This window comes from Cryptomeria japonica, chromosome 3, assembly GCF_030272615.1.
Source record: "Cryptomeria japonica chromosome 3, Sugi_1.0, whole genome shotgun sequence".
Taxonomy (NCBI): Eukaryota; Viridiplantae; Streptophyta; class Pinopsida; order Cupressales; family Cupressaceae; genus Cryptomeria; species Cryptomeria japonica.
The window spans coordinates 808,910,297-808,922,893 of NC_081407.1; the positions used below are offsets into that span (position 1 = coordinate 808,910,297).

The 12,597-nt window shown below is 36.9% G+C and overlaps 1 protein-coding gene across 4 annotated transcripts in view; it reads right to left on the reverse strand.

Moving 5' to 3' along the window:
* Positions 1-11,162, reverse strand: part of LOC131054353 (uncharacterized) — a 103,908-nt gene extending 92,746 nt beyond the window's left edge. For 2 of the 4 annotated variants that reach the window (XM_057988848.2, XM_057988847.2), the window contains exons 1-2: positions 10,795-11,161; positions 10,530-10,619 (exon numbers count right to left, since the gene is read on the reverse strand). In XM_057988848.2, the coding sequence (XP_057844831.2) occupies positions 10,530-10,547 (18 nt within the window). In that variant the 5' untranslated portion in view covers positions 10,548-10,619; positions 10,795-11,161. Of the gene's footprint in view, positions 1-10,529 lie in introns of all 4 variants that reach the window. The other 2 variants (XM_057988849.2, XM_057988850.2) reach the window with 2 other exon arrangements.
* Positions 11,163-12,597: the final 1,435 nt, after the last annotated feature.

Below are 12,597 nucleotides of genomic sequence, written 5' to 3' on the forward strand. Positions count from 1 at the left end.
ATCTGCGAGTACAAGACAAGACTGGTGCCATCAAAGTATCTAAATCCACGACCTCGGGCTCATTCCAATCTAACCTCATTGTTTTGCTTTCTCGATCATAGGAAGACTGGATATGTCTGCCACTGTCCTGAGCTTGGTCGGCCACTCTATAAATCTTGCATTTCCTGATGAAATCCAAAGGCAATCTAGAATGCATTTTTCGTTTTACTTCAAGATCATCTAAGAGATTCATCATAAAATCTTCAATTTGGTACTCATGTCTAAACTTCCTGCCGACTGTCTCCTCTAAATGTCCATGTGGATCAAAGCTTTCTCTCAAAGCAAAAGATGAAAAAGAATACAAGGCTAACTCCTTCTCTGCGTCATCCATAGCTAAAGCATTAGGACATACCTCAACTGAATTACCCAAAATGATAGGTACTGGAACTCCATTCTGATGTCTGTGTCTGAATGCCTTCACATATGCTGCCAACTGTCTTGTTACTTCAAGTAACACAATTCTGTCTGTCGGATATCTCGGCAACATGTATGGAGGTAAAGGACATCCATGCACTCTAATATAAGTGAACTTGGGAAACTGAATGAACCAAGCACCGTACCTCTTTATGAATTCCTGGGCATCCTGAGATAATCTGTTGTGAATTCCACCTTGCAACGTCCTGGTGATGTTCATCGTGAAAGTATCGTTAACCAACTTATAGTTGCTCCCTGGCGGATGATGCAAGTAGGCGTAGGAATCACAAGCTCTGACCTCGCCGGGTCCTCTTCCAATCACTCCTCTGTGAGGTAGTCCTGCGTATTCAACACTCCTGATCAAGGCATAGATGACATATGAACTCATGTGGAAGGACTTAGTAGCCTTGAGTCTCCTCAATTGTACGTCCAAGCAATGGCTAATCATCCTAGCCCAATGTATCGTACCTTTCCCTTGAACAATCACCTGGATGAAGTAAAACATCCACTTCTCAAAATAGAAGGCATGAGGGGCTCCTGTAACTTGGTTGAGCATGGTAATTAAATCTCTGTACTCCTCCTGGAAATCAATCCTGTGCGGTGTGTTCGGGACCTTGCTCAGACGGGGACGGCTTTTGAGTAGCCAGTTCTTATTGATAATGCTTAGACAAGCATCTGGATCATCTTCGTACATTGATCTGGCTCCTTCTATGCTCTTGTATATCATATCCCTGTGCTCTGGAAGATGGAAAGCTTCACTTATAGCTTCCTCTGAAAGGTACGCCAAAGTGTTTCCCTCTTTGGACACGATCGTCCTGGACTGTGGATCATAGTGACGAGCACACTCGATCATCAACTCGTGGCACTGAACAGCTGGAGGAAAACCGGCCGCCTTAATGATACCACTCTCGATTATTCTCCGGGCGACAGGTGATGGCTTGCCAATGTAAGGGACCTCTCGAAACTTCTTCGTGCTGAAGTTCCCCAAGTTGGTATCTCCAATGTTGTTCCACTTCGACACGATCTTGGTCTCCACTTCTCCGGTCTTCTGATCTTCTTTCATGAGAGCTGAGCGACTGGTGGATGCTCCCGCCTTCGGGGTTGCCATACCTACACAACATTTCATAATGAGAGACTAGATTTTGCAATGAATAACAAAGATTAGAGGATAAATTTTAGGAAACTTCATGATAAGTCTTTGAGTTATCATTTCCTAAAATAAAACGATTGAGCTAGGAATTCAAAATTCAAAATAACTCAAAATTTAAAATATGACGATGAATAAATAAAACAATAAAATCAAATCGCCATACCTCAATAGAGAGCTAACTCTAGAATGCAAAAAGAACAAAATTCGCCTAGGCAAAATTGAGGTGTAGATGATCTTCAACGTGATCTCCTCAAGAAATCAATTTCGCCATCTTTGTCCTTGACGTGATCTTCAAATATCGCCTTTAACGTGACCTTCAAATCTTGGCAAATTCGCTCAATATAGATCTTCAAATATCGCACCACCTTGGAAGTATTAGCGCCACCTTTGGATGATATTCGCACTTCTTCAAACACAATTTCGCACCACCTTTGATTGGGATGAAGGCTCGCACTTGAATGATAAAATAATGATGTAAAAATGATAGTTTTCACTCTCCTTTTATAGCGCTCACCTCTTCCATTCATTAAGGCCGACTTGGTGATATAAATCAATTTTTAAACGATTTTAATTAGATGATAAAGGCCGACCTCCATGTCAAAGCGCTCCATTCGATTTTATTTTATTTTTTTATTTTTTTTATTAATTAATTAATTATTAAATGCCTTTGATTTTTAATTAATAAATTTCGATTTTTAAACAAGGCAAAATAATTAATAAATGCCAAACGCAATTTTTTAAATGCTAATTTAATAGGATTTTCAAAACTCATCGATCTTAGCATTTAAGGTAAATTTAAAATGTTCATTTGAGCGCCAAATTTTGAAAATGGAGTAGACGTACCTCATCGCCCTGGTCCCTTGGAGAGGGACAGGAGCGATTCACCATTTTTGTCATGATTTCTTGTAACTTCCACGTTCAACTTCTTCATTTCCACGTTCAAATCACCCATTTTGTCGGGTCCTTCAAGTTATATCGCCTTGCACGTGCGCATAAGTGGCTTTGGATGTATCATCGCCCTTGTCCCTTGGAGAGGGACAGGAGCGATCCTAAGGTTTTTGCTTGAAATTCTCCATCTTGATATGAACTTTTCCTCGTATGGTGAATAATAACTTTGCTTGCTCATTCCATGCTCGTCCCACTTGCTTTTCACAAGACGTTTTGATGTTTAAAGGATCATCGCCCTTGTCCCTTGGAGAGGGACAGGAGCGATCCTTGTCTTTCTTCCATTTTGAGCTCAAATCGATGATATTTAACGTCCATTTCCCTTTGCATCGCCTTCCAAATGATGTTTAAAACCATGTGCGACTTTATCTCAACGTGATCTTTATGTGATAACATGTGTTCTGGCAAATATCGCCCTGGTCCCTTGGAGAGGGACAGGAGCGATCTCCATGTCCTGGCCTAAATTCGAAAACATCTAACCTTCGTTCTTCGTTCATTGCCTTCCAAATAGCGTCTTTTACCTTGTCCATTCTCGCCTTGCCTTGACTTTGAAGGAGTATGAGTGTTTTTAATGAAATCGCTTTGGTCCTTGTCCAAAGGACAGGAGCGATATGAGCTTTTTAGCTTGTTTGACAACATTTGGACGTTCCAAACTTTGATATATCACCTTCAAAAGACGCCTTGAACCTTGTATGACCTTGTGAAGCCTTGTCTTAACGTCATTTTTGCATAAATTGATCAATATACCCAATATCGCTCTGGTCCCTTCCTGAGGGACAGGAGCGAAGTTCAACATTGTGAGCTTGTTCTTGTTTTCTTCAACTTGCAATTATCTTCAATGCGTGAAATGACGTCCCTTCGATTCTCTTGGTAGCTTGACACTTGCTTGTTTTTTGAAATTCATGCCTTTATGGAAATATCGCTCTGGTCCCTTCCTGAGGGACAGGAGCGAACTGGGTCTTAGAGTGCAAATTCCTTCAATGTGATGACCTTGGTAACTTGTGCTTGATTGAAATGCCTTGAAACGTCCTTGCCCCCTTGTTCCTCATCTTGGAAGGTCTTGATCTTGGAGGAACGGTTTTAAACTTGAATAAGAAGCAATATTACCATCATATCGCCCTGGTCCCTTGGAGAGGGACAGGAGCGATTCTAGCTCTTGTGGTCTTCATTTCACTTTATCACCTTCAAAGTTATATTCAACGGGTTCGTAATGCGCCCTTCCATTCATCCATGCCTTGGGATCGATTGAAACTGGACAAGAAAATCATGCATAACAAAAATCGCTCTGGTCCCTTCCTGAGGGACAGGAGCGAACTAGGCATTTTGGGTCCTTGCTGATGTTTCAAAATCTTCAATTTGTCTTCAATGAGTTCATTTCATCGTCTTTCTTGCCATCAAACACAAACTTGTCTTGATCTTTGCCTGAATTTTGTCCTATGAAGAATATCGCTCTGGTCCCTTGGAGAGGGACGGGAGCTATAATGTACTTCGCCCTGGTCCCTTCCAGAGGGACAGGAGTGATTTTAGCATTCTGGGTCATTTTCCTTCATATTTGCACTTCAAATTATATTCATCTGATAAAACATCTTCCCTTGGACCTCTTCGAATTTTCAAGTCGTCAAAATCTTGCAAGGACAAAGCAAAATTTGATTTGTAGCTCCGGTCCTTCACTGAGGGACAGGAGCGATTTTGCTCCTGGAGGCATTTCTGTGTTCATGAAAATCTTCAATTTATATTCAATGGAAAGATCTCGCCTTTCGCCATCACTTACAATTCGAAATTCATCTTGACTCTGCAGGAATAGTAAGATATTTGAAAACGAGCTCCCGTCCTTCACTAAGGGACAGGAGCGATTTTGCTCCTACAGGGCAAAATAACATGATTTTACAAGTTTAATCAATTCACGAGGCGAAAACAAACCATTCTCAATGCCCGGGATCAAAAGTCAAAAAAGTCAAAATTTGGTCAAAATTAGTCAATTGGACAAAAATTCACATTTCATCATCAACACTTAGACAAATTTAAGCTCTGCACTCAAAATTCCAATTGAAAATAGACCAATCTGGCGAAATCATTGCATTCAAAGTTTGCATCCTACGAAAGAAGCTCAAAAACTCTCAAAACTGACTGGATTCTGGCTTGAAAAGACGTTAATTAAAACCCTAAGGCTTAACCCTAAATCCAGACAACTGACTGACTAACAAAATCCTAAAAGCGAAGCGAAAAGCGAGCGAAAAAAAAGGGGGTCCCCATTTGCAATGGGGCGATGTGTGAAATGGTCACAACAGGCGCTCACAAACTATTGAAAGTTGAGACAAAGTCACTACAAAATTTCAATTCTTAGATGATTTTTCTTTTGCATCTACTAACTTAGGTTAGGTTTCCAAGAGCCAAAAGAAAGTGGCACTAAAAGTACCAAGACAGGTAACTAAAAGTCCAATGCATCACACATAGATATAATTTATTGTGCTGAAGCTAATGCATCACACATAAATATAATTTATTGCGCTGAAGCTAATGCATCTTACAATGGTTTGAAACTAGCTCAGTCTCAAGGTTTTAAGAAGGTTTGGATTGCGAGTGATTCCTTGAATATCATCAAGTGTCTCAAGAAGATTCAATAACCGAGTTGGACCATTGAACGTTTGGTTAAGGACTCTATTTCTATCCTTAAGTCCTTTGATGAAAGTTATGTCTCCCATATCTATAGGGAGTGCAATTTGGTGGCCAATTATTTTGCTAACCTAGGTGTTGCCAATCCTTCAATTAAAAGGTGGGGTCCTAACAACCCCCTGCCCCTCGAGATCAAAGCAATCATTAATCTATATATCAGTTAAGTTCTATTTAAAGTTTCTACTATTGTTTTGTTTGGACAATATTTGCACTATCCATGTAGGGTTTGTTCAAAGCATCTCATATATATAAAGCACCTAGGGCAGATGTCAAAACAACCAAAAGAAACCATTTAAAATGGAAATCACAAACAACCAACGAGTACCCTAAATAGGCATCCAAAATCGCAAGCAACTGCATGAAACTATAAATAGGTTTTGCAAGCCACTTAGAGAAAACTCTAAACATGAAATTGCAAAGAGCAGCGTTCCAATGGAAAATATGATGACATCAAGGGAATTTAACATTATTGTATGTAATGAAGAAATGAAATGTTGTGAAAAACCTAAATAATGGCCGAAATTGCAGCAAAATAGCAATTAAAAACAGAAAAATTAATCACCAAGTTTTTCACCCTATTATCGTGATCTGCTTCTATGGTATTTTCTACTTGATCTAGGTGCCCAACTTTTGAGTGAGTGAACAGTACATGGTATCTAAAATGTGGGTCATTCTTTTGCCTTGACCAACAACACCGTGGCTATGCAACTTTTGGTGTTGTCCATTATGACTTGGAGAATGTCTTGAACTTTTGAGGCCTCACTCACTCAACAAACTCTAATAATGTAGGAGGTGACGAATTTTGCATCATTCAACTACCCCTCACAGTTAACTATCCTCAAAAACATTGCCCCTTTAGGACACACTACAATGACATTAATTAGGAACCTATTTTAACAATCTTTCTATCCATTAGAAACAATGGGCATCTCTTTTCAGCCCAAGATCCTTAATAGACCATGATTATCTACATAACAGTTTCTGTTGCCTGATAAAGTGATACAGACTTTTTGTTGACAAGACCCTCTACACCCTTTAAGGGCTTCATTGATCCCCTTCACTCCTCACCTCATTTTGAGAAGTATCATCTTCTTATGCAGATAATGTCACTGAAAATGGATGCACGGCAGCCACTGTTGCAGCAAAGGATGGCCCATCGGTAGCTTATTCAATTGGAATTCTTTCTTGGACAAATAATGAACTTCAATAGAGATGTGTCAACCATTTTGTCTGCTTCATATTGTTCTATGATATATGTAGAAAATTGTGTCTTTGCCAACCCATCTTTGGTTGGCCCACCACTCTCTAATTCCTTGACCAAGAAATAAATATACCAGTTTAAGCAACAGAGTAAGCACCACTATCACCATCCACAGCTAAGGCATCATAAGGATAAACATCAGCACTAGCAGTATACCTAGGAGCATATCTAGCAGAAAAGCCAGTGACAGTAGATTCTGTTATAGATCAAGACCCGACACTACAAACCCTTGTACTCATTCTAACACTCATTGTAGAGCTCGTAATAACCCTTGCCTCTAGAAGGTTGCTGAATCATTGTCGCATGTCTCCAAAATGACAACAAAAGTCAGTTTTAAAAGCCCTAACCAACCCTTGGCCCACTGCACTATAACTTCTTCCTATTCTACAAAATGTCTATATCTACAGATTTTAAAATAAACCACAATACCTAAGAAAAAAATTTAAAATTTGTAATAGAAACTGGCCCTAGGCTACCTTCCTTATTGAAAAAATAATAATAAAATACTAAAACATACGAAAACATTTAATCGAAAAAAAGTTTTAGCGAAGATCAGAAACAATTTTTAAAAAGCATACCTTGAATGGAGAATCCTCCATGTTGCAAGCCCCTTGATCTTCTGGTGGGCTATTTAGCACTTTAAGAGCAACAGAAATAGCAAAATAACAATTTTCGAACATTAATCAAAGTTGCAAGCCCTAACCAATAAGGATTTTTGGTGAGGAATGAAAAGTAAGAAAAGTTGTTTTTCTTTTGTGTGTTATAGACTTATAGTGTTAGTACAGCTAGGGTAATTTTAGGGTCAGAATATTTTTAATTATTTTCCTATTATTCATTACAAATTTTATTTTCGTTGTGAGACCCCAAGTATGACCAGGACACAAGAGAACCTGCCAGGGGGCTGGATTTGCCTGAAAGTGTATTTGGAGGAGACCAGAACCAAGACCTAGCAAAGTTAAGTGCCTTAAACAGGTAAATCCAGCTCTGTAGGCCGATACACTAAGATTTGACATCTAGGCATTAATTGTGCCTATTATGCCATTCATGTACCATTCTCTCATTGCCAATCTTATAGTCTTATCATAGAATCTTAAAGAACATCTTCTAAAATTTTTAGGGGTTTTTGCAGATTTTGCCTTCAAAAGCTATGTTACAGATATCCTTACCATGCCCAGATCCCACTCCAGACTCAGGGCCAATTCTCTGGGGTATTTCATCAAGAACATGCACATGACTCTGGGTTCATTACAGACAAAGCTAAAACAAACCCATGCAGAAAAACAGTTTTTTATTTTTATTTTATATTTTTTTTCATTTTTATAACAAACCCACAAAGGGCATCGTGAGGGAGGAGTGTCTCATGTCGGTCTACTGGTCTGTTCTGTTTTGTCCACACTCCAGAGTCCAGACCATTTTGAATGCGTTCCAAGATCTCAAAGGAGTTCACATTGACCAATTCCAGAGTCACTGAACCGGGTCAGTCACACTCGTTGAACCAGGCCAGTCAGAGTCATAGGGCCATTGCTTCTGATTGCCAGTACCCACCACCTCGTCAATTGTGCCAAGTTGGCATGGCTGGATGGCCACCCCATCAGTTCAGTTGTCCTAGCGTAATTGGGCAGCAAGAATTCCATTACCTGTGCAGAGACATGTTGGCATTTAGTTCAGCAGAGAAAACTCCTATTCCAATAAAGCCAAAAAAGCCTTTCATTTTGAGGTGGTCACTGATAAATATTACAAAGGAGGCACACAAATGTATAGAGTGGCTGTGGATGCATGTCAACTAATATATCTATACATTTATTTGGTTTAATATTTTTATATTTAATATAATAATTTACATTTTCATATTTCAAATTTAATACAGTTATAATTAAATTTCAATATTTTTAATTTAATATAATATATTTAGATTCCGAACTTAATCCCTGTTTTTAGGCTGTACATACATATAATTATAATTTCCATAGGCTTTTGTATAGACAAACCTAGCCCCCAAAAAAAAACTGCTGAATCCACATATACCAAACCCCCGTACCCAAACCTGAACTCAAACTGGTAACTTAGTTTAAAAGTTACCAAATGGAGCAGGCACCCCAGTCCTGAAAAAAGGAGATGTATCCTCCAAGTCCCCGAGTCTCCAAGACATGACCTGGACGCCAGGAATGTCTCCTCATGAAACACTGGAAATATAACTCTCTGTTCCTATACTTAAATTTTTTAAGGTATCAGAAAAGAAAAAACCAGATCAGTAATCAAAAGTGAAGTACGAAACTCATGTCATCAACCTTTTCTGTTCTCTGTGTTAACCTGACCCTGTTTCCATTAGTGTCATGATAAGCAATGCTAAGTGTATTTTCATGCAAATTTTGAGATGTAATCTCCCCTTGAGACCATCTTCAAGGTTACTAATATTGATCTTGATGTTTGAGGGGTTTTTATCCCAGCCAAAAACTAGCAGGAACATGCACCCAACCTCTTCCGGATCTTCCTTGCTTTAGAATGACCTCTTTTCATATAAAGCATACCCAGAAGAGATAAATGTAAGATATTATCCTGGCAATCACTTTGTCTTGCCACTAGACGATAGTCCACTGGACTGTTGTTGTTCAGAAATGCTAGGTTATCATTTTTTGCAATTTTCATTTTATGAGTTTCAAACTTTCATATACCTACTTGAAAAAGAAAGAAATTATATTATTGTCCATTGGCAAACAAAGTAGACCAATGACACTGCAAAGTGTACCAAGTTTCATAATAACAGCTTTAGCGTAGAAAAAACCATAGATGATGGAAAAGTGGCAACACTAATATGAACACTAAAAAGCACAACAAGATGGGATAAATCTAGGGCAGAATATTTTCCATGGAATATTTTTTGGTTAATATGCCAATCCTTCACAAAACTTCTAAAAGCTAGCTTTGCAAATCATCAATTTTTCAGAACAAAATTCACCAAGTTCTCATACACAATATACAAAAACTGCTGTGCAACAGTACTGTTCATCCAAGAGGGAGTTTGTCAGGCATGTAACCCTATGGATAGAAGTATTTAGTATGCCAGATAGCTGATTTAGATATCTTGCAAGCATTCTAGAGCATAATATGAGTGTACGACAAAATCTTGTAAGCATTCTTGAGCATGCCATAATTTAGGCTACATGACTAAATACAACAGGATTGTGCAAACCTCATTGTAACTACTAAATTTTATGTTCTTCATCATCAGAATACATACATACTTTTAAAGATATGAAGTAACCCTGGGGATTTTCCCTGATACAGTGCATATAGTCCTAGAAGAGATTCGGTGTTTTTTGTGTGTTTGCCTAAGCGTTCTTTAGTAAAAAGCACAACAAGATGGGGTAAATCTAGGGCAGAACATTTTTTCATGGACTATTTGTTTTGTTAATACGCTAATCCTTCACAAAACTTCCAAAAGCTAACTTTGCAAATCGTCAATTTTTCAGAACAAAATTCACCAAGTTCTCAGACAAAAATATATAAAAACTGCCGAACAGCAGTAGTGTTCATCCAAGAACATGAGTTTGACAGGCATGTAATCCTATCGATGGAAGCATTTAGCATGCCGTATAGCTGATTTTAATAAAATCTCGTAAGCAATCTAGAGCATAATATAAATGTAGGACAAAATCTTGTAAGCATTCTTGGGCATGCTATAATTTAGGCTACATGACTAAATACAACAGGGTTGTGCAGAGCTCATTGTGATTACTAAATATTATATTCTTCATCATCAGAAAGCATACTTGATTTTTTTAATAATGGAAATAACCCTGAAGATTTTCTCTGATCCAGGGCATATTTTTCTGTGTTTTCTTTTTTCTTTAGATGGAACCAAATAAGTTAATGCAAAAGCAGTTCACGGTCTCAAGCAGAATACATTTAAATTAAGCATTTTGTCAATCAGTTGTGTGCAACACAACTGTTACTCAAATAGATTTTACAAGGATTTTGTGGGGAATAGTACAGCGTAAGTATTTGGCATAGAAAAATAACAAAAGAAAATATATAAACATATCATACCTTGGAGAGTGAAACCATTTCTGCGCTACAGTATGAACTTGGTCTGAATCAATGGCTGCTGTGCAAATATGTATTAAGCTTTCGAGGCACCTTTTTGCATAACAATGAAGTCAAAGGCTGAAACAATTCAAACCTCGGTAGAATTGAAAGTATGTATGTTTATTTAGTTCCAACCGGCCGCAGAATGCTGATGTATTCGTTGGGTTTCAACGTTTAAATGGAATGGAAAACAACGCTAAAAATAGCTTATAGGAAAAGTATGTACCTATGCTTTGTACACCGAAGGTGTTCTTTATTTTTTATTGAAATGAATCCACCTGAATTCAACTATCAACGGTGTATACTGCTGCATAAGGGATGCAAGACGATTAGAATCATACCATCCATTCATCCCGCGAGCTTACGGGTTTCCCTTTGCCGTTTTTCACCGTCTTTTTTCTGCATTGAGACACAAATTGCTCACGTGTATATATTGCCTTCTTCACTCGCTCAGTTTCATGTGATGAACATCATCCAAGCCAGTCAGCCATAATCATAGGTTTTTGTTATCTGGTTTTTTTCACCATTTGCAGAGAGAGGCGCTCCTTCCGGAAACTGTCCAATCTGTTCATTAAGATTTTGAATTTTTATTTTCAACTAGCATGCCCATATTAATTATTATAAATCTACTTGGATTTTTTTGAAAAAGAGGTCATAATTTTAAATTTCAAAGTGAGTAAGGTATGTTTCATTTGTAATAAAAAGAAAAATGAAAATTAGTTACATAATTTTTATTTTATTAATATATTTAAATATACATAAATTTATAAAATCATAATATTTAATTATAATTATAATTATTAGTATTTAATTTTATAATACACATATTTCTTTTATTATTTTAAAACAATAAGATTATAACAAAGTAAATATATTTGACTTCTCTTGTGGTCAAGGTGATGGATAAGATTATGGATGACATGGCTACTGTGAACTCCCAGGGTGTCCCTACTCTGGAGCAAATGGAAAAGTTGTGCACGGACGTGTTGGACATCACGCTGAGGATTGAGAACCTGGGCCCTGTGCTTGAATTGCAGGCTATAGAGCAAGATGGAGGCCTGAGATGCCCAAATTGTGGGCCTTAACAAATTTCATCTACAGGTTTTACATAGCTCGGCACTCACCCTCTCTCTATTGAGGGAACGTACTGCAGACACAAAGGAGGATAAGCAGGAGGCTAGGAACATGTATAAGTTCATGTCGAATGAATGGAATAGTGTCATTGATGCCACTGGGGTGCGAAAGGTGCCCCTGTAGTTTGTTTTTGTGTTTTCTGTTATTGTTTTTTATTTTCTAAGACTTGGTCTCTTTTTGTTGTTAGTTGTTGTTAATGTTGTGTTATAGTGTTGTTTTTGCACTGTGGTCTCATTAATAATTTTGCTATGTAAAGGGTCAGTGCCCTAGTTCTCACTACTTTTTTAATCAAAAACAAAGTAAATATATTATCTTGTAATTTTTGGGAGGAGGAAATTTATGAATAAATTAAAATAATTAATGTTTAGATTAAATAAAAAATTGATATACTCAACTAAGAAAAAAATAATGATAGGTAGATAAATATATTTTATTTTATATAAAAAATATATTTAATTAAGTTTTCACAAATAAATGATATAATCTATTATATTAGAAATAAAATTATAAGAATATAGTTATATTGAAATAGTGTTGAATTAATTAGTTAAAGAATTTTTCCATTAATTAATATTAAGAAGCATTTAAAAAGACTATGTATTCATCTCTTTCAAAATATGGAGAATAATAAAGTGTGTGGAAACAACAAATTAACAACTTAATGTATGGTAGATGGCATATAATTTTAATTTATGGTTATTTCTTTTTAGGGTTTGTGTTTTTATGTTTTACATTAATATTTTAGGTTTTATTGTTTTTTTTTTATTTTGTGAAGTTCAAAAAGTTAATTTTAAATTAAAATCAAAATTTATAAGATTAAGATTGCATTTAAAATAATAAGAAATTGTTTTTTTTAATAATTAGAAATTATTTATAATTTTTAAAAATAATTATA